The sequence below is a fragment of the Erythrolamprus reginae genome, chromosome 6, assembly GCF_031021105.1.
Source record: "Erythrolamprus reginae isolate rEryReg1 chromosome 6, rEryReg1.hap1, whole genome shotgun sequence".
Lineage (NCBI taxonomy): Eukaryota > Metazoa > Chordata > Lepidosauria > Squamata > Dipsadidae > Erythrolamprus > Erythrolamprus reginae.
The window spans coordinates 14,202,702-14,221,222 of NC_091955.1; the positions used below are offsets into that span (position 1 = coordinate 14,202,702).

Here is an 18,521-nt window from a genome sequence, read left to right on the forward strand (position 1 = left end):
ATGCACACACATGCTTTTGGCACCTGAGGGAAAAAGGGTTCGCCATCACTGACGTAGAACATAACCCGGAATGAAAAGGCTGCTAAAGTACACAAGATCCAATGTTTGCAAGATATTTGTCTTTCCATAAAATCTTGCAAAATTTTGGTGTACATTTTTATACACACACCCATTTTTTAAAAAAACATTTTTATTGAAAATTCATAAAAACAAAGAAAATTACATACAAAAAGTAGAGAGATTATCTTAATCTCTCTTTCCTTGCTTATTTTACTTTCTATACAATTTTACATCTTATGCATTTTTTCATATCGATACTTTTCTTGCTCTTCTAACCTAACTCTATGTTCATATATAAATAAATAAGAGAGTAAAACGAACAAACAAAGCAGAAAAAGGACTTAAATACATGATTTATATCAAGAAAAGGAAGGAAAGAAGACAAAATAAAAAGAAAAACATACTCAAACAAATTAATACCGGCCTGATCAATTTGAAAAAGGTTGCCAGATCTTTAAAAAGTCTGGAGTTTATCTAGTTATAAATTATGTATATTTTTGCAAGTCTGACATCGATGAAAAAAGGTAGAGCACTCCAAATAGGTTTTTATCATATTTCCTCTTTGTGGTGTAAGTAAATTAATTGTTCCCTTTCTTGAGATTAAATTTGAACCAGAATTATTATTATTTGGAATGTTCGATATACAGTGGTCCCTCGATTATCGCGAGGGTTCCGTTCCAAGACCCCTCGCGATAATCGATTTTTCGGGATGTAGGGTTGCGGAAGTAAAAACACCATCTGCGCATGTGCGCCCTTTTTCCATGGCCGCGCATGCGCAGATGGTGGAGTTTGCGTGGGCGGCGGAGAAACCCGGATCTTCGTCTGCTCGCTGCTGCTGCGGCCGCGCAGCAGCTGATCTGCTCGGCGGCAGCAGCGAGGAGCCGAATCGGGCTTTCCCCTTTGCGTGGGCGGCGGGGAAACCCCGATCTTCATCTGCTCGCTGCTGCTGCGGCCGCCCAGCAGCTGATCTGCTCAGCGGCAGCAGCGAGGAGCCGAATCGGGCTTTCCCCTTTGCGTGGGCGGCGGGGAAACCCCGATCTTCGTCTGCTCGCTGCTGCTGCAGCAGCAGCGAGCAGACAAAGATCGGGGTTTCCCCGCCACCCACGCAAAGGGGAAACCCCGGCTCCTCGCTGATGCCCCCGCTCGCCCGCCCGCCCGCCGCCCGCCAGCAAGAGGGGGAGAGATAGAGAAAGAGAGAGAAGGAAAGAAAGAGATGAGAAAGGGAGGAAGAGAGTGTGAGAGAGGAAGAAGCAAGATAGAGAAAGAGAGAGAGAAAGAAAGATGAGAAAGGAAGGAAGAGAGTGACGTCATCGGGTGGGAAAAATCGCGATATAGCGTTTCGCGAAGATCGAGATCGCGAAAATCGAGGGATCACTGTAAACATTAAAAAAGATGACAAATATTTAATTATACGTTTGATTACGGCCACTAGAATCTGTTATGCACAAAAGTGGAAAAAAAGGCTCCACGCGTAGCAACATTCATATCAAAAACAAAATAATGGAACTGGCAGAAATGAATAGATTAATGATGCGCATTAAAGGAAAGAAGACTCTGTCTTCTATAAAACCTGGGATAAATGGTATAATTGGTTACAAAAGTGCACACACCCATTTTAATGTTGTTCATTTCCCCCAGTTTCTGTGATATTTTACAAAACTCTGCAATAGTGAAAATATTGCTACCGAGTAGTGGTCTGAACATCAAGTTATTTGCTCTGGAGCAATATAAAGCAGTAAGCAATATTATTTTTCCTTGTTCAAAGAAAACTAATAGAATCTTGCTAAACCATAGCTTTTCTTAACAGCACAGAATGACTCCCCAGAAAGCAAGGCCAATGAATCAAAGATATCTTTACCTGCCACAACTGGATACAACTTGACAAAGATCCATCTTGATAACACTGCAAAGAGTTTTAGAGAAAAGGTAAGCTCTTTTTTCAATGTGAAGAAGTTTTATAAAAATATTGAATAATAGGTTTTCATCACCTGGAAGAGGCTGAGTGCTCCATATCGGAGTGTTGAAAAATTGCTTCAGCGGTTTTAATATTCTCATAGCATCATAAAACCTTACGGCTGGAAGGAATCTAAGAGATCTTCTACTCCAATCCTTGGATCTATCTTTATTATTATTATTATTATTATTTATTATTATTATTTATTAGATTTGTATGCCGCCCCTCTCCGAAGACTCAGGGCGGCTCACAACAGTAATAAAAACGATATAGTAGTGGAACAAATCTAATATTAAAAACATATAAAACCCTATCATTATTTTTTTTAAAAACAAAACAGCACATTCATACCAAACATAAAACAAAGTATAAAAAAGCCTGGGGGAAAGGTGTCTCAACTCCCCCATGCCTGGCGGTATAAGTGAGTCTTGAGTAGTTTACGAAAGACAAGGAGGGTGGGGGCAGTTCTAATCTCCGGGGGGAGTTGGTTCCAGAGGGCTGGGGCACCACAGGGAAGGCTCTTCCCCTGGGGCCCGCCAAATGACATTGTTTAATCGACAGGACCCGGAGAAGGCCAACTTTGTGGGACCTTATCGGTCGCTGGGATTCATGCGGTAGCAGGCGGTTCCGGAGGTACACTGGTCCAATGCCATGTAGGGCTTTAAAGGTCATGACCAACACTTTGAATTGTGACCGAAAACCGATCGGCAGCCAATGCAAGCCACGGAGTGTTGAAGAAATGTGGGCGAATCTTGGAAGCCCCACGATGGCTCTCGCGGCTGCTTTCTGCACTTCAATATGCTAGACCAGGACTGTCAAACTCCTTTTCTGAGGGCAGGATGCGTCATGTGCTAGCCATGTCCACCATCCTGATGTGTCACATAACGCTGCCATGATAATATGAGTTTGGGAACCCTGGGCTAGACGTACCTATCTACCTCAACGGTTCATCATACAATTTAGCCTCCAGACTCTTCATCATCTTTGTTGCCACTTTCTGCACTCTTTCTTTCTTTCTTTCTTTCTTTCTTTCTTTCTTTCTTTCTTTCTTTCTTTCTTTCTTTCTTTCTTTCTTTCTTTCTTTCTTCCTTCCTTTCTTCTTTCTTTCTTTGTTTATTTATAAACATTCAGATAAAAATATACAATATAAAATATCCCTACGCCAATTAATAGAATAATTATTTTAAAAATTTGTCTTAAACTTTCCATAATCACAACATCTTTTTTGGTATTGCGGTGACCAGAACTGGATACAGTATTCCAAGTGTAGTCCCACCAGTGTGATATAAAGTAATGATATCATTTTTCATTGCCTCGATGCTGTCCCTCTGTTTGATGCAGGGCCTTATTTTTCTCACCACTGAATTTCTAACCCTTGGAAGGAATTGTTATAATAACAGCAATATGTCTTCAGCTCAATAGTTTATAAGTGCAGTGGTACCTCTACCTAAGAACGCCTCTAGTTACAAACTTTTCTAGATAAGAACTGGGTATTCAAGATTTTTTTGCCTCTTCTCAAGAACCATTTTCCACTTACAAACCCGAGCCTCCGAAACTGTAACCGGAAAAGTCAGTGAGAAGCCTCCGTGGGGCCTCTCTAGGAATCTCCTGAGAGGGAACAGGGCTGGAAAAGGCGGGGAGAAGCCTCTGTGGGGCCTCTCTAGGAATCTCCTGGGAGGAAACAGGGCTTCCACCCTCCCTATGGTTTCCCCAATCGCACACATTATTTGCTTTTACATTGATTCCTATGGGGAAAATTGCTTCTTCTTACAAACTTTTCTACTGGTCACGGAACGAATTAAGTTCGCAAGTAGAGGTACCACTGTACAACTAATATTGAGAAAATATTATTTCACTGAAAGAGTAATAGATCCTTGGAACAAACTTCCAGCAGACGTGGTTGGTAAATCCACAGTAACTGAATGTAAACATGCCTGGGATAAACATATATCCATTGTAAGATAAAATACAGGAAATAGTATAAGGGCAGACTAGATGGACCATGAGGTCTTTTTCTGCCGTCAGTCTTCTATGTTTCTATGTTTCTAATATAAATCTATTCTTTACAGTTGCGTTCAGTCTATGAGGATATTGTAAAGGCCTTCAGAGCATATGATGTTGGTCGAAGTGGATTTGTTTCTTTGGAATATTTAAAATCAGTTCTTAGCACATTTATATTTCCAATACAGCAGGATGTCTTCCAAGAATTAATGAACAGGTAAGTCAACTGCTATTTTTCTTTCAAACCAACCCACCCTCATATGAATTTATTGCCCTCCTGAACGTTGTATTCATAGTACAATGTATTCAGCTTAGAGACATAAGTCATATGTTTTGCTCTGTTTGACCAATTTATGGTACTATTGTGATATTTGGGTATGCCTGTTAGCATGATAATTTATAATATATAATCATTCATCTCACTGTGAGCTAGAATCATGCTTGATTTTTTTTCTTCTTCTGCAAGAAGTTCCATATGATTTTGATAAATCTCTCTGCATTGAACTGGTAGATGTTTGTTGAAGAAAATGGTAAGTCATCTAATGGGAAATGATTGCTGTGTTTATTATTTGAAGCAAATCAGCAGAGCTTACTTCTAAGGAGACACATAGGACAGTGCACGGTTTGGAAAGGATTTAAAGAGCTGCTTTGAAGCTTTCTATTACTAAGCAAAAGCTTTCAGGCTTTTGTGTGGATCTGAAAAAAACATAACATTACTGTAAGGAGGTTGTTTAAAATAGCTACACGTTTTTCAGAATCTTGGGAGGGGGGGAACACCACATAAAACTTAATCAACAGCAGGGATAATTTCTTTAAGCTGTTTTTTAAGACACGCCCCACTTAATTTTTTTCAAAATAATGCTTTGAAACTTCTTGATTTAATAAACTTTATTAAAAATGTTAAAGGGAACACAAGACGAATATAAAATAGAGGAAACAAAGGCAGAAAGAGACAAGAAAAAAAGACAAGTCCCGTGAGAAAGAATAAAAGGAAATAGAAGCTTCTAAGTTCCTCTGCCGCAAATACAGTGGTACCTCATCTTACGAACGCCTCTTCTAACGAACTTTTCAAGATACGAACCCGGTGTTTAAGTTTTTTTGCCTCTTCTTCCAAACTATTTTCACCTTACGAACCCAAGCAGCTGCTGCTGGGATGAAGGGGTTTCTTTCCCCCCCCATTTTTTGAAGAAAGAAAAGGGAGGGGCAGCTTGGGGGAGGAAATTTTTTTGCAGAGAACAACGTGCTTGCAAAGGCACTGAAACGTGTCTTTTGAAGAAAGAAAAGGGAGGGGCTGCTTGGAGTAGGAAACATTTTGCAGAGAACAATGTGCTTGCAAAGGAACTGAAAGGGTGTCTTTTTAAGAAAGAAAAGGGAGGAGGGAGGGGCAGCTTGGGGGAGGAAATTTTTTGCAGAGAACAACGTGCTTGCAAAGGAACTGAAAGGGTGTCTTTTTAAGAAAGAAAAGACAGGAGGGAGGGGCAGCTTGGGGGAGGAAAATTTTTTGCAGAGAACAACGTGCTTGCAAAGGCACTGAAACGTGTCTTTTGAAGAAAGAAAAGGGAGGGATGCCCCCCTTGCCTTCCTTCCTTCCCACTCACCCTTTAGCCTAGCCTTGCTTCTTCCACCCGCCCCCTTTAGCTGCTCCTCCCTGCCCTCTGTTCGCCTCCCTTCTAAAGTTTGGGATTTTCCTGAAGGATTTGCACGCATTATTTGCTTTTACATTGATTCCTATGGGAAACATTGTTTCATCTTACGAACTTTTCACCTTACGAACCTCCTCCTGGAACCAATTAAGTTCGTATGATGAGGTACCACTGTATTATGATATGATTACAAAATTATCTCTTACTGTATGATTAGAAAAAAGAAATACTTTTCTCTATTATTCATTTCCCCCCTAATCATCAAAACCACGTCTTAAGTTCCCTTTTTTTCAGTTTCACGCAAAACATCTATAAGGGAATTCAAGTCAATCACAAATATAGATACTGTCTTTTCCCTGATCTAGGAAATTAATTTAGCCATATTTGCAAGCGCCACCATCTCATTCCTCCATTGAAAGTTGTCCTGAGCTTTTCTACGTTTGAGAGTTTAATAGTCTTGCTGCAGCTGTCATACAACATATGGAAACAAAGCTTCATAACTGTTTTTGTGGCTGCCTGTCTGGATAAAATGTTCTGAAAATTCAAATGCGGGAATTAGTAAACATTTCACAGAACTCTGAAATATTTGCTTATACTTTTGGTGAACTTTGGCGACCCAGTGACATTTTGAATCTTTTATAAACTATTTATGTTACTCGTTTTTACCCTTCTGAAGAAAAGAGCTCTACGGACCTATTTACATGAAGACTTTGAAATGACTTTTAAATTATTGCGATCCGATAAGAATGGCTATATTCAACGATACAAGAAAAAAATAAATGAAAAATAAAGAATTAGCCCTTCATTTGGGAAGAAGAATAGGGGTAGAAATGGTTTCCATTTTTAAGGAAGGTTGTTGAGGAGGTGGTCTAGCTGCAGATTCATTATTATTATTATTATTATTATTATTATTATTATTATTATTATTATTATTATTATTTGTATGCCACTCCTCTCCGGCTTGGACATAGTTAGAGAAAGCATTGGATATGCCCAATAATGGGCAGCCAAAATTTTTACTGCCACACTGTGGGTGTGGCTTATTTTATGGGTGTGGCTTAATGCTCATGTGACTAGGTGGCAATAAAAATTTTGGCTGCCCATTACTGTGTGTGACAGCACACAACACCCCCCACCTGTGTCACACTGTACATGTGCGTATCCCCAAGTATGCACACATACACATTGGGCTGTTTTTCACCCTCAAGACTCCCTTGAAGCCCGCGGAGTGCAAAAAATGGCCCAACAGGCAAACTGGAAGTTTGGGCCATTTTTCACACACTGGAGCAGCTGTCCCCATCCTGTGCTCCTGGCCAGTGTTCTCGCTACGTCACGGTATTTTGTTAGTAACTAATATCAATCATCAAAAAAGTTGCAAAAGTTTTTTCTTCCTAATGTTGTCATCCAGGTACATACTTTTCTTTTAATTCAATTCTCTCCTTAATGTTCCTTCAAAAAGTACAACACCAATTATATTTCTAACTTATTAATCATTATGCCAAAGTGCTTCCTTCTTTCTTTATACATTTTTCTATAAACCAAGAAAACCTTGTATAGCCAATCAGATGTTAACAAAAGAAAATTAAAAACAAAACATAAACATATATATAAATTTCAGACTTCCCCCCCTCTAAATAGTACGTTTCCATTTTGTTTACTTTAAAATAAGGTATGTGCAGTGTGCATAGGGATTTGTTCATAGTTTTTTTTATAGTCGGGTCCTCCAACAGTTCGAGGGACAGTGAACTGGCCCCCTGTGCAAAACGTTTGGGGACCCCTGCTCTGGAGGCTACAAACCCCCAAAAGGTGAAAACAGCTGTCCCCAAGGCCAGAAATCAGTTTGTCAGCTCACACATGCATACTAGAACTGACACAGGGCAACGCTTGGTGCACCAGTTGCGGCCCTATTTGGACCGGGGGTCACTGCTCACAGTCACTCATGCCCTCATCACCTCGAGGCTTGACTACTGTAACACTCTCTACATGGGGCTACCTTTGAAAAGTGTTCGGAAACTTCAGATCGTGCAGAATGCAGCTGCAAGAGCAATCATGGGCTTCCCCAAATATGCCCGTGTTATACCAACACTCCGCAGTCTGCATTGGTTGCCGATCAGTTTCCGGTCACAATTCAAAGTGTTGGTTATGACCTATAAAGCCCTTCATGGCATCAGACCAGAATACATCCGGGACCGCCTTCTGCCGCACGAATCCCAGCAACCGGTCAGGTCCCACAGAGTTGGTCTTCGGGTCCCGTCAACTAAACAATGTCGTCTGGCGGGACCCAGGAGAAAAGCCTTCTCTGTGGTGGTCCCGACCCTCTGGAACCAGCTCCCCCAGGAGATCAGAATTGCCCCCACCCTCCTTGCCTTTTGTAAGCTCCTCAAAACCCACCTCTGTCGTCAGGCATGGGGGAACTGAACTACCCTTTTCCCCCTATACAATTTATGCATGGTATGTTTGTGTGTATGTTTGGTTTTAATAAGGGTTTTTTAATTATTTTAAACATTAGATTTGTTACATGCTGTTTATTACTGTTGTTAGCCGCCCCGAGTCTACGGAGAGGGGCGGCATACAAATCTAGTAAGTAAGTAAGTAAGTAAGTAAGTAAGTAAGTAAGTAAGTAAGTAAGTAAGTAAGTAAGTAAGTAAGTAAGTAAGTAAGTAAATATTGTGCCATAGGTTTGCCATAGGTTTGCCATCACGGTCCTAGGCATTTATGTATGCAGTGATACTCAAGCTTTCTACTTCAGTAAGAGGAAGTGCTATGCCTTTCTAATAATGCTATAAACAGGGAAGCCCAAGTTTTGAGCTGCCACATCTATGAAGGCGATATTGCACAGATATGCTAATGTTGAAGCTGGACCATTGTGAATACAGTGACAAAGATGTGATGCAAAAATGAAATATAAAAGTGTTTTTTTCCCCTATTCATTATGTTAGAAAGATTTTAAACAAATTTCGTGCTTAGCTCTAGGAATGTGCAAGATGTGGGAGGCTGCTTTAAAATACTTTCCCTTTTGTATGAAATGGTAAGAATCTATTGGTAACTTTATTGTGTTAATAAAATATTTATGTGTCAACATTTTATAGCTGTTTCTGCTAGATGTTTGATATTGTAAAATCTTTGGATTGTTCACAATCCATTCAAACATATGTCGCATTGTAAAAAGGCCTGAAATTATGTGTATATTCCTAAGGATAACATTGATTATTGTGTAAAGTGTCAGTTATCATTGTTCTAATTCCATTACTGGAAACTGTTGAACTGTAAGATTAAATCCATTAAAGAGTGTCCTCTTCACCAGATACTAAAAGTTTATAATCTATAGTGTTTTGTATTTGATGGGAGATATGTAGAGAAGAAAAATACTGTATAATTTTCTTGGTGGAGCAGACCAATTGCTCCAAGATTTTCTCTTCTGAGCTCAGAGAAATGGTCTCAGTTGTACTGTTGAATATCCCAGATGTATAAGAAAGCCATAGTATTAAAAATATAAATATGCTGTTTTGTTTTTCAGATTTGGAATAAAATTATCCAAGCAAATGGCTTGGGAGAAGTTTCTAAGTAAATTCCAAGATCCTTTGGTGTTTGATACCGGCCAAGTGCCTTCCAAAAGAAAACATCACAGGTAGGAGAGAAATTCCACTTACAGATTTGATATCGAATGACCTAAGTGCTAAAGCCCACTGCAACAATATCGCCAAAAAAGCCTCTAGAGTTGTTAACCTGATCCTACGCAGCTTCTGCTCAGGCAATCTCACTCTACTCACAAGAGCCTACAAAACATTTGCCAGACCCATCCTAGACTACTGCTCATCTGTCTGGAACCCATACCACATCTCGGACATCAACACCCTTGAAAATGTCCAAAGATATTTCACCAGAAGAGCCCTTCACCCCTCCACTCGAAACAGAATATCCTACGAAAATAGACTAACAATCCTGGGCCTAGAAATCCTAGAACTACGGCGCCTAAAACACGATTTGAATATTGCCCACAAGATCATATGCTGCAATGTCCTACCAACCGCTTCAACCGCAATAACACAAGAGCACGGAACAGATTCAAAATTAATACGAACCGCGCCAAACTTGACTGTAAAAAATATGATTTCAACAATCGAGTTATCGAAGCATGGAACTCATTACCAGACTCAATTGTGTCAACCCCTAACCCCCAAAACTTCTCCCTTAGACTCTCCACGATTGACCTCTCCAGGTTCCTAAGAGGCCAGTAAGGGGTGTACATAAGTGCACTGGTGTGCCTTTCGTCCCCTGTCCAATTGTCTTTCTTTTCTTTCACCTATCTTATATTTTCTCTTCCTTTCATATATCCTCTCCTCTAAGTTCACTTTCACCCTCTTTTATATTATCACATGTCTATTTTTCTTCCTATGTATTTGTGTATTGGACAAATGAATAAATAAAATAAGTAAATGAAATGGGAAGTACAGCCCATAGCTGTTCCTTTGTAGCATGCTGCAGGGCTCCGTTCTTTCTCCACTCCTTTTTATATGAAACCCCTGGGTAAGGTTGATCATCCGATCATAATAAAAGACCTGTATCATCACTCACGTTCTTGAAAAATCGCTAATAATCTACTGAGAAATTTCACATGGCGTAGAAAACCTGGCTTTACTAAAAGAGATTGGAATATGGAGACCTGCTTTTGTCTTTCATTAAGTCTCATAAGATTTTGACAGATATATTCTCAATTGTCGCACATTGCATGGTAGACGGGGGAGGGAGAGAATGAGACATTAAGAAGTCCTTATGCAATCTCCATCTGTTGATCCTTCTTCGTGTGCAAGCATTTTGCACCAGGGCTTTGCACTGGTGATAGATTTAACATACACTGTGGTCCTTTTTCTCTTCCCAATCTATCTCTCCTTCCTTCCTTCCTTCCTTCCTTCCTTCCTTCCTTCCTTCCTTCCTTCCTTCCTTCCTTCCATCTTTCCTTCCTTCCTTCCTTCCTTCCTCTTTCTCCCTTTCTCCTTTTCTCTCTCTTCTTCCTTCCTCCCTCCCTTCCAGTTGGATTTCATTCTATAGAGGTGTGATGGGGAACCTATGACATACATGTCACAGGTGGCACACAAAGTCTTCTCTGCGGGCATGCCAGTCATCAACCCAGCCCAGCTCCACCGCGCATATATGCACGCCTCCTGCCGGCCAGCTGGTCTTTGGGTCTCTGCAGCACATCACTGGGGGGGGGGGGTGCTGAGTGTATTCAGGGGATGCATGTGTACATGCGTGGTGGCAGGGCACATGCACAGGAAGTGCTCACATTGCATATTGGGGGCTCACCTCGAGGTTCGACTATTGTAACGCTCTCCACATGGGGCTACCTTTGAAAAGTGTTCGGAAACTTCAGATCGTGCAGAATGCAGCTGCGAGAGCAATCATGGGCTTGCCCAGGTATGCCCATGTTACACCAACACTCTGCAGTCTGCATTCGTTGTCGATCAGTTTCCGGTCCCAATTCAAAGTGTTGGTTATGACCTATAAAGCCCTTCATGGCATCAGACCAGGATATCTGCGAGACCGCCTTATGCCGCACGAATCCCAGCGGCCGGTTAGGTCCCACGGTATTGGCCTTCTCCAGGTCCCATTGACTAAACAATGTCATCTGGTGGGACCCAGGGGAAGAGCCTTCTCTGTGGCGGCTCCAACCCTCTAGAATCAACTCCCCCCAGAGATTAGGACTGCCCCCACCCTCCTTGCCTTTCATAAACTCCTTAAAACCCACCTCTGTCGTCAGGCATGGGGGAACTGAGACATCCCCCCCTTGCCTATGTAACTTTATGCATGATATGACCGTGTGTATGTATTTTATCTACTGGGTTTTTTTTTTAAGACTTTGTAATGTAAAACTGTTATTTTAGATTTTAATTATTAGATTTGTTACCATGTATTGTCTTTATCACTGTTGTGAGCCGCCCCGAGTCTACGGAGAGGGGCAGCATACAAATCTAATAAATAATAATAATAATACAGCACTGCCGTGCCTTGTTTTTGGCTTCCAGGAAGCTTTCCAGGCCCCAAAGGGCGTGCAGCCCTCCGTTTTGAGTCTGGAAGGCCTCCTGCAGCAACCTGGAAGCCAAAATGGGCACAAGGGGTAGGGGTCATGTGGGGGGGCTGGGGAGTACAGGGGGGTCATGTGCGCACGGATGGGGCAGGGTGAATGGGGAGGTCATGCATGCATTGCATTATGGGTGCTGGCATGCAGGCACACCACCACATCCTTTTCGCACACAACAACAAAAAGTTTTAGCCATCACCACTATAAATCTGACATCAGTTGTGTCTTGGGCCCTAGCGTTTGAGCCCTGAAGAAAACAAATCTTCTCTATAAGAACCCTTAAACATTGTCTCCCTTCCATTTGCTAAATTAGCTGCTCCTTCCTTTCTGTTCTCTTTCTTTTCCCCTTTAAACTGCTAGGATACTTTATCTAAAGTTTCTTTTGGCCAAATCACTCACCAGCTTCTACTTCTTCTTTATGCTCTCCAGCGCTTCGCTTTGAAATCCGCTTCCCTGGTACACCGAGCTTTTCACTTTTAATCCTGCGGTTTGTGGCCACCGCAGGCTGAACCGGGTCTCCAAAACGGTGCGGATATCAGAGTTCCCCAGCAGAGCGTGGGAAACTCCATAGTGCTGCGGCACTGGCCATTCCCTTTTGTCATTTAAGTTAAACAGACTAAGTTCCTTTTTATAAGATTTAGCCTCCACAAAACTGTTGGAAGAAATGTCCCTCTGGGTTCAGCTGAACGGCCTACTGGAAGTTTGGGAAGGCTGGAAACAAGCCGGTTTTGGCCTCCAGAAAGCATCTGGAGGGAAAAAACACCCCCACCATGGTTCAGGAGACCAACTTGGCCACGCCCACCATGGCCACGCCCACCCAGAAACCGGGCAGAGAACCCCTTGCTACAATTTTTGAAGCCCACCCCTGGTTCATTCCTAGTGGTATTAACCCAGGATTAATGTTTTCTCAGGCTTGAGATGTGCAGTCACACCATGTAGTAGAACTCAACTCATATTTTCCTTACAGGAGCAGAAAATTGAATGAAGCCTTGTCAAGTGATCGAATTCTCTTAAAGCTGCATGGACATATCCAAGACGCTTATTCTTCTCTGAAGAAGGCTTTTTTGATGCTTGACAGAGTATGAGTATTGATAAGACGCCTCTCCTCTCTCCCCTTTCCCGCACAATTATTCGGTTTGGGATTTTTAGTTTTGCATTGGATTGATCTTAAATTATTCCTGTTAACTCAAGAATCTGGGGGGCATTAGCAAAAAAAAATATTAAACTTTCCTCATAAATGAAGGCAAATACAGTGTTCCCTCGATGTTTGCGGGTTCGAACTTCGCGAAAAGTCTCTACCACGGTTTTTCAATAATATTAATTAAAAAATACTTTGAGGGTTTTTTCCCTATAACAAGGTTTTTCCCACCCAATGACGTCATATGTCATCGCCAAACTTTCATCCGCATTTAATAATTTTTTTAAAAATAAACTTTAATAAATAAACATGGTGAGTAATAATCTAAATGGTTGCTAAGGGAATGGGAAATTGCAATTTAGGGGTTTAAAGTGTTAAGGGAAGGCTTGTGATACTGTTCATACCCAAAAATAGTGTATTTACTTCCGCATCTCTACTTCGCGGAAATTTGACTTTCGCGGGCGGTCTTGGAACGCATCCCCCGTGAAAACTGAGGGAACACTGTTATACATTTCAGAAGAATGTTGCAAGAACCAATCCAGGTCAGAGGTTTAGTCTTCCAAGCTTTATGCTGGAACCCATCCTCAAGGAATTTCTCTCTTACATAATGTGCACTTTGGCTAGTCTGTGTGTCGTATTTATGTGGTGCCTGATTGTGTGTAGGTTTTTAGTTGTTAATTGGCTGCTCTACTGCTACCAAATCCTCAGTTCCCAAGTACCTAATAATCTGTTGATACATCAGTATTCCCGTTGACTGACAAGGAGCCTGTTTCCCAGACTTCAATCATTTCCCTGGCTATTTTTGCACCTGCTCGGACAACAATCTTAGTAGCTGCAAAATTGAATGTATGTCATTTGTTGCAATGTGATGTTACCTGTGAGTTCAGGTCGCTTTGTCTGACCACTCACTTGTGCTCTTGCAATCTGGTGGTTAGCTTCCTCCCCAACTGTCCTAGTCACAAGAGCTATCTAATCCAATTAAAATGTTGTCGGACTATATTGAATACTTTTAGTCAAATACAACTTAATTTTCATTGCTTAGATCCATACCTAGAACATGGTGATTAGTTCTGGGAACTCTATTTTAAGCAGGACATAGACACAGTAGAGGAGAGCAACCAAGATGATAAGGGAAAAGTGGAGGGAAAAATATGTATGACTGTTTTTATATTAAGGATTTTAACTTTTTAAAAATCATTTGATTTGTACTGTGCTTTGCTGTTGTGAGCCGCTCCGAGTCTCCGGAGAGGGGCGGCATACAAATCTAATTAATAATAACAATAATAATAATAATAATAATAATAATAATAATAATAATAATAATAATAATAATATATTAGTTGAAGGCATCTTCAAGTATTGGAAGAGCTATCGCTATAGAGAATGAGAAAGATGACCTTGATGGAGATATCTAAGAACCATTGACATGCTAAAAGGGACCGAAGCATTTCTCATCCAATGGCTTTACATAATCAATAGATCTGAAAAATTAAATAATAATTTAAATAGATAAGTAACTGCCAAGTAGAATAAAGCAGATTGAATATCTTTGTAGATTTGTGAAATGAAAGTAAGTTATGGGCTTTATGCCGTCTTTTAATACCGTTAAATACTCTGCTTACGTTTTCAGAATCAAGACGGGAAAATTACAAGAAATGAGCTTCGACGTATTTTAGATTGCATCATGTTTAGAATAAGTGATGATGATTTCCAAGAACTAATCAAGATTATTGATCCAGAACATACTGGACATCTAAGCTACAATGAATTTTTAAACCTCTTTGAAAAAGATTTGGTAGTAAGTTTCATCACCAATCACTTATCTATATTTCTTTCTGGAATAAATGATTAAAAAGAAGCGAAGGTTTAAAAGCAGTAATTCCTAAGCTTTGGGGGACAGATTGTCAACAGATACCACTGTAATTTGCCAGCTGCTTTCAAGCAGCTGCAACCAGGGAACTGGTTTAGGACGTGGCAAACGCGCCTTCGCTACTGGTTTGGCGACCATGGCCAAATTTCTGCCAGCGGTTTGCCCGAACTGGTAGCAGCCCAGATATGTTCTATGTGCCACCTGTGGTACCTGTGCCACAGGTTCGCCATCACTGCTTTGGGCTACTGAATTGCCAGTCTTGTCCTTTGCTCTCAATAAAGGCAGGCTCTTAAAAAATTAAGAGGATCAGAGGTGGAATTCAGCAGGTTCTGGAGAACTGGTAGCAGAAATTTTCAGTAGTTCGGAGAACCGGTAAATACCACCTCTGACTGCCCCTGCCCCCATCTACTCTCTGCCTCCCGAGTCCTAGTTGATTGGGAGGAAATGGGAATTTTGCATTAACCCTCCCCTGGAGTGGAGAGGGAATGGAGATTTTTCAGTATCCTTCCCTGCCACGCCCACCAAGCCATGCCTATCAAGCCAGGCCACGCCCACCAAGCCACGCCCACAGAACCAGTAGTGAAAATATTTGAAACCCACCACTAATCTAGATACAGTGGTACCTCATGATACGAACCCCTCGCCATACGAACAACCCGAGATACGAACCCAGGGTTCGGAAATTTTTTGCCTCTTCTTACGAACTTTTTCCATCTTACGAACCCGCCGCCGAGAAGCCCCGCCGCCCGGTGTCACTTTTTGAAACAGCCAGGGGGCTTCTCGGCATCCTCCTGAACCCGAACGCCAAACCCAAACTTCCGGGTTCGGCGTTCGGGAGGCCGCCGAGAAGTCCCCCGGCTGTTTCAAAAGACGACAGCCAGGCGGCGGGGCTTCTCGGTGGCCTCCGGAAGTTCGGAAAAAGTTCGGGTTCGGGAGGTTGCCGAGAAGCCCCGCCGCCCAGCTGTCGTCTTTTGAAACAGCCGGGGGGCTTCTCAGCGTTCTCCTGAACCCGAACGCCAACCCGAACTTCCGGGTTCGGCGTTCGGGAGGCCACCGAGAAGCCCCCTGGCTGTTTCAAAAGGTGACAGCCGGGCGGCGGTGGTTTTTTGCGATGTTTTTTTCGTTGCACGCATTAATTGATTTTACATTGTTTCCTATGGGAAACAATGTTTCGTCTTATGAACTTTTCGCCTTACGAACCTCCCCGGGAACCAATTAGGTTCGTAAGACGAGGTATTACTGTATAATATTGACCACAGATTTTCCCACATAGTGGTGTACTGCAAATTTTAAAAACCTTTATATTCTTTCTGACCTTGATTTTTAGAAACAATATGAGAGAATTCTAATTTACCTTTTTTTTTTTAACTTAAATCCAATTAGACAGAGTCAAAATGGGCTAAAAATTCCAAGAAGGCCAAAACGCCAACTTCTGTCCTTGAAGCCTGGAATATTGTAAGTAACACAATGCTTTCTTCTAAACAAGTTCAGTCAAGAATTTTGAATTTATTGGAGTTTTTGCAATATTATAACTCTCTTTAATTTGAAGTCCCTTGTTTTAAACGACTTTACGCTAGGCAGAAGATGTTCTAACGGAGCAAGTGAAAGGATATTGGAATGAATTTAACAAAGCTTTGCAAGCGTGTGATTCTCGAGGGGAGGGCATTATTAGCAGAAATAACTTCCGAAAGATTCTTCAGCTCTATTGCCCCTCATTAACAGATGACCATATTATTGCGTAAGTAAATAACTTTAACAAATAATCGTTTCAAATGTGTGGTGTTTTTTTCTCCCCTACTTTTTATTCTCATCTCCCTTTGGACATTATCATTTCTCAGGGTTTAGGCAGCGTGATTAATAATAGTACTAGAAGCCTGTGTATCCAGAGCAGGAGGCAAGGATATAATATTTGTTTACTTATTTGTTTATTCATCCATCCATCCATCCATCCAACCATCCAACCATCCATCCATCCATCCATCCATCCATCCATCCATCCATCTACCCACCCACCCACCCACCCATTCATTCATTCATTCATTTGATTTTTTTATGCCGCCCTTCTCCTTAGACTCAGGGCAGCTTACAACATGTTAGCAATAGCACTTTTCAACAGAGCCAGCCTATTGCCCCCACAATCCGGGTCCTCATTGTACCCACCTCGGAAGGATGGAAGGCTGAGTCAACCTTGAGCAGGTGATGAGATTTGAACCGCTGACCTGCAGATTTAGCAGTCAGCTTTAGTGGCCTGCAGTAGTGCGCTCTAGCCACTGCGCCACCTCGGCTCGTAAATAAATAGAGAGCATTGGGAATATGTTATAGCATTTAACTGTTCAGCTTTAAATGGGAGGAGTGTTAAGGTATTGTGATTTAAGAGCTGACCAGCTGTAAGCAGATGAGAGGTTGTAAATGGAGGTAACTGGAAGCTGATACGATTGGAATGAGGCAGCAAGGTTACTGTCACTTTAAGAAGCTGGGTAAGAAGCTGCCTATATAAGGGAAGCATGTCCTGTTCTCTCTCATTGTGTATTATTGCTTTTCTTCGTTTATCAGTAGCTGTATGATACCGTATAGAGGAATTAAACTTATTGATAATCCTCAATCTGTCAAAGACCTTGGAGTACAGTAGTACCTCTAGATACGAGCTGCTCCACATGCGAGTATTCCAAGTTACGAGCCACGACATGAGTGAAATTTCTGTTCGACACCCGAGCTCAAATTCGGGATACGAGCCAAGCTTCCACTAGGTGGCGCAAGAATCCTTGCTTCTAGTTATCTCGGTGCGGAAAAACAAAGTCTAAAGGCATTCGTTCTAGATGTGACTTGATCGACATACGAGCTCGGTTCTGGAACGAATTAAAGTTGTATCTAGAGGTACTACTGTACTCATATCCAATGACCTAAGTCCTAGAGCCCACCGCAACAACATTGCCAAAAAGGCTTTAAAAGTTGTTAAACTAATCCTTCGCAGCTTCTTCTCTGGTAATTTTGAACTGCAAACAAGAGCTTACAAAACATTTGTCAGACCAATCCTAGAATACAGCTCGCCTGTATGGAACCCACATTGCATATCTGACATCAACACAATTAAGAGAGTCCAGAAATATTTCACAAGAAGAGTCCTTCACTTCTCTTCTCACAACAAAATACCTTACTCCGCCAGACTTGAAATTCTTGGTTTAGACAACTTACAACTCCGTCGTCTCCGTTCCGACTTAATTATAGTTCATAAAATCATATACCAAAATGTCCTACCTGTTAACGACTACTTCACCTTCAACCGCAACAACACACGAGCACGAAATTGATTTAAACTAAATGTCAACCACTCCAAACTTGACTGCAAAAAATATGACTTCAGCAACAGAATAATCAACGCCTGGAATGCACTACCTGATACTGTGGTTTCTACTCCTAACCCCAAAACCTTTAACCTTAGGCTATCTACAATTGACCTCTCCCCCTTTCTAAGAGGTCTGTAAGGGGCGTGCATAAGTGCACCATTGTGCCTACCGTCCCTGTCCTATTGTCTTCTTTTTTTACTTGTTATCATTACTTATCTAATATTTTATTTGTACAAATTACCACACTATAATTGTTTGACAAAATAAATAAATAAAATAAAATAAACAAGGTATTTAACCACGTATAAGTTTGTATACATTTAATTGTGTATAAACCACTGTTAATTATCTAAAGGCGCTGTTTGCTGTGTGCTGTGTTTTGCTCCTGGGTTTATCTCATAATATTAGTCATGCAGCAAAACTCTGACTATT

At 41.4% G+C, this 18,521-nt stretch overlaps 1 protein-coding gene across 3 annotated transcripts in view; it reads left to right on the forward strand.

The window, feature by feature from the left end:
- Positions 1 to 18,521, forward strand: part of EFCAB6 (EF-hand calcium binding domain 6) — a 175,646-nt gene that overhangs the window by 29,706 nt on the left and 127,419 nt on the right. For all 3 annotated transcript variants that reach the window (XM_070755297.1, XM_070755298.1, XM_070755299.1), the window contains exons 8-14: positions 1,868 to 1,986; positions 4,084 to 4,232; positions 9,176 to 9,286; positions 12,705 to 12,816; positions 14,506 to 14,673; positions 16,129 to 16,200; positions 16,323 to 16,483. In XM_070755297.1, coding sequence (XP_070611398.1) covers positions 1,868 to 1,986; positions 4,084 to 4,232; positions 9,176 to 9,286; positions 12,705 to 12,816; positions 14,506 to 14,673; positions 16,129 to 16,200; positions 16,323 to 16,483 — 892 coding nt within the window. The remainder of the gene's footprint in view (positions 1 to 1,867; positions 1,987 to 4,083; positions 4,233 to 9,175; positions 9,287 to 12,704; positions 12,817 to 14,505; positions 14,674 to 16,128; positions 16,201 to 16,322; positions 16,484 to 18,521) is intronic.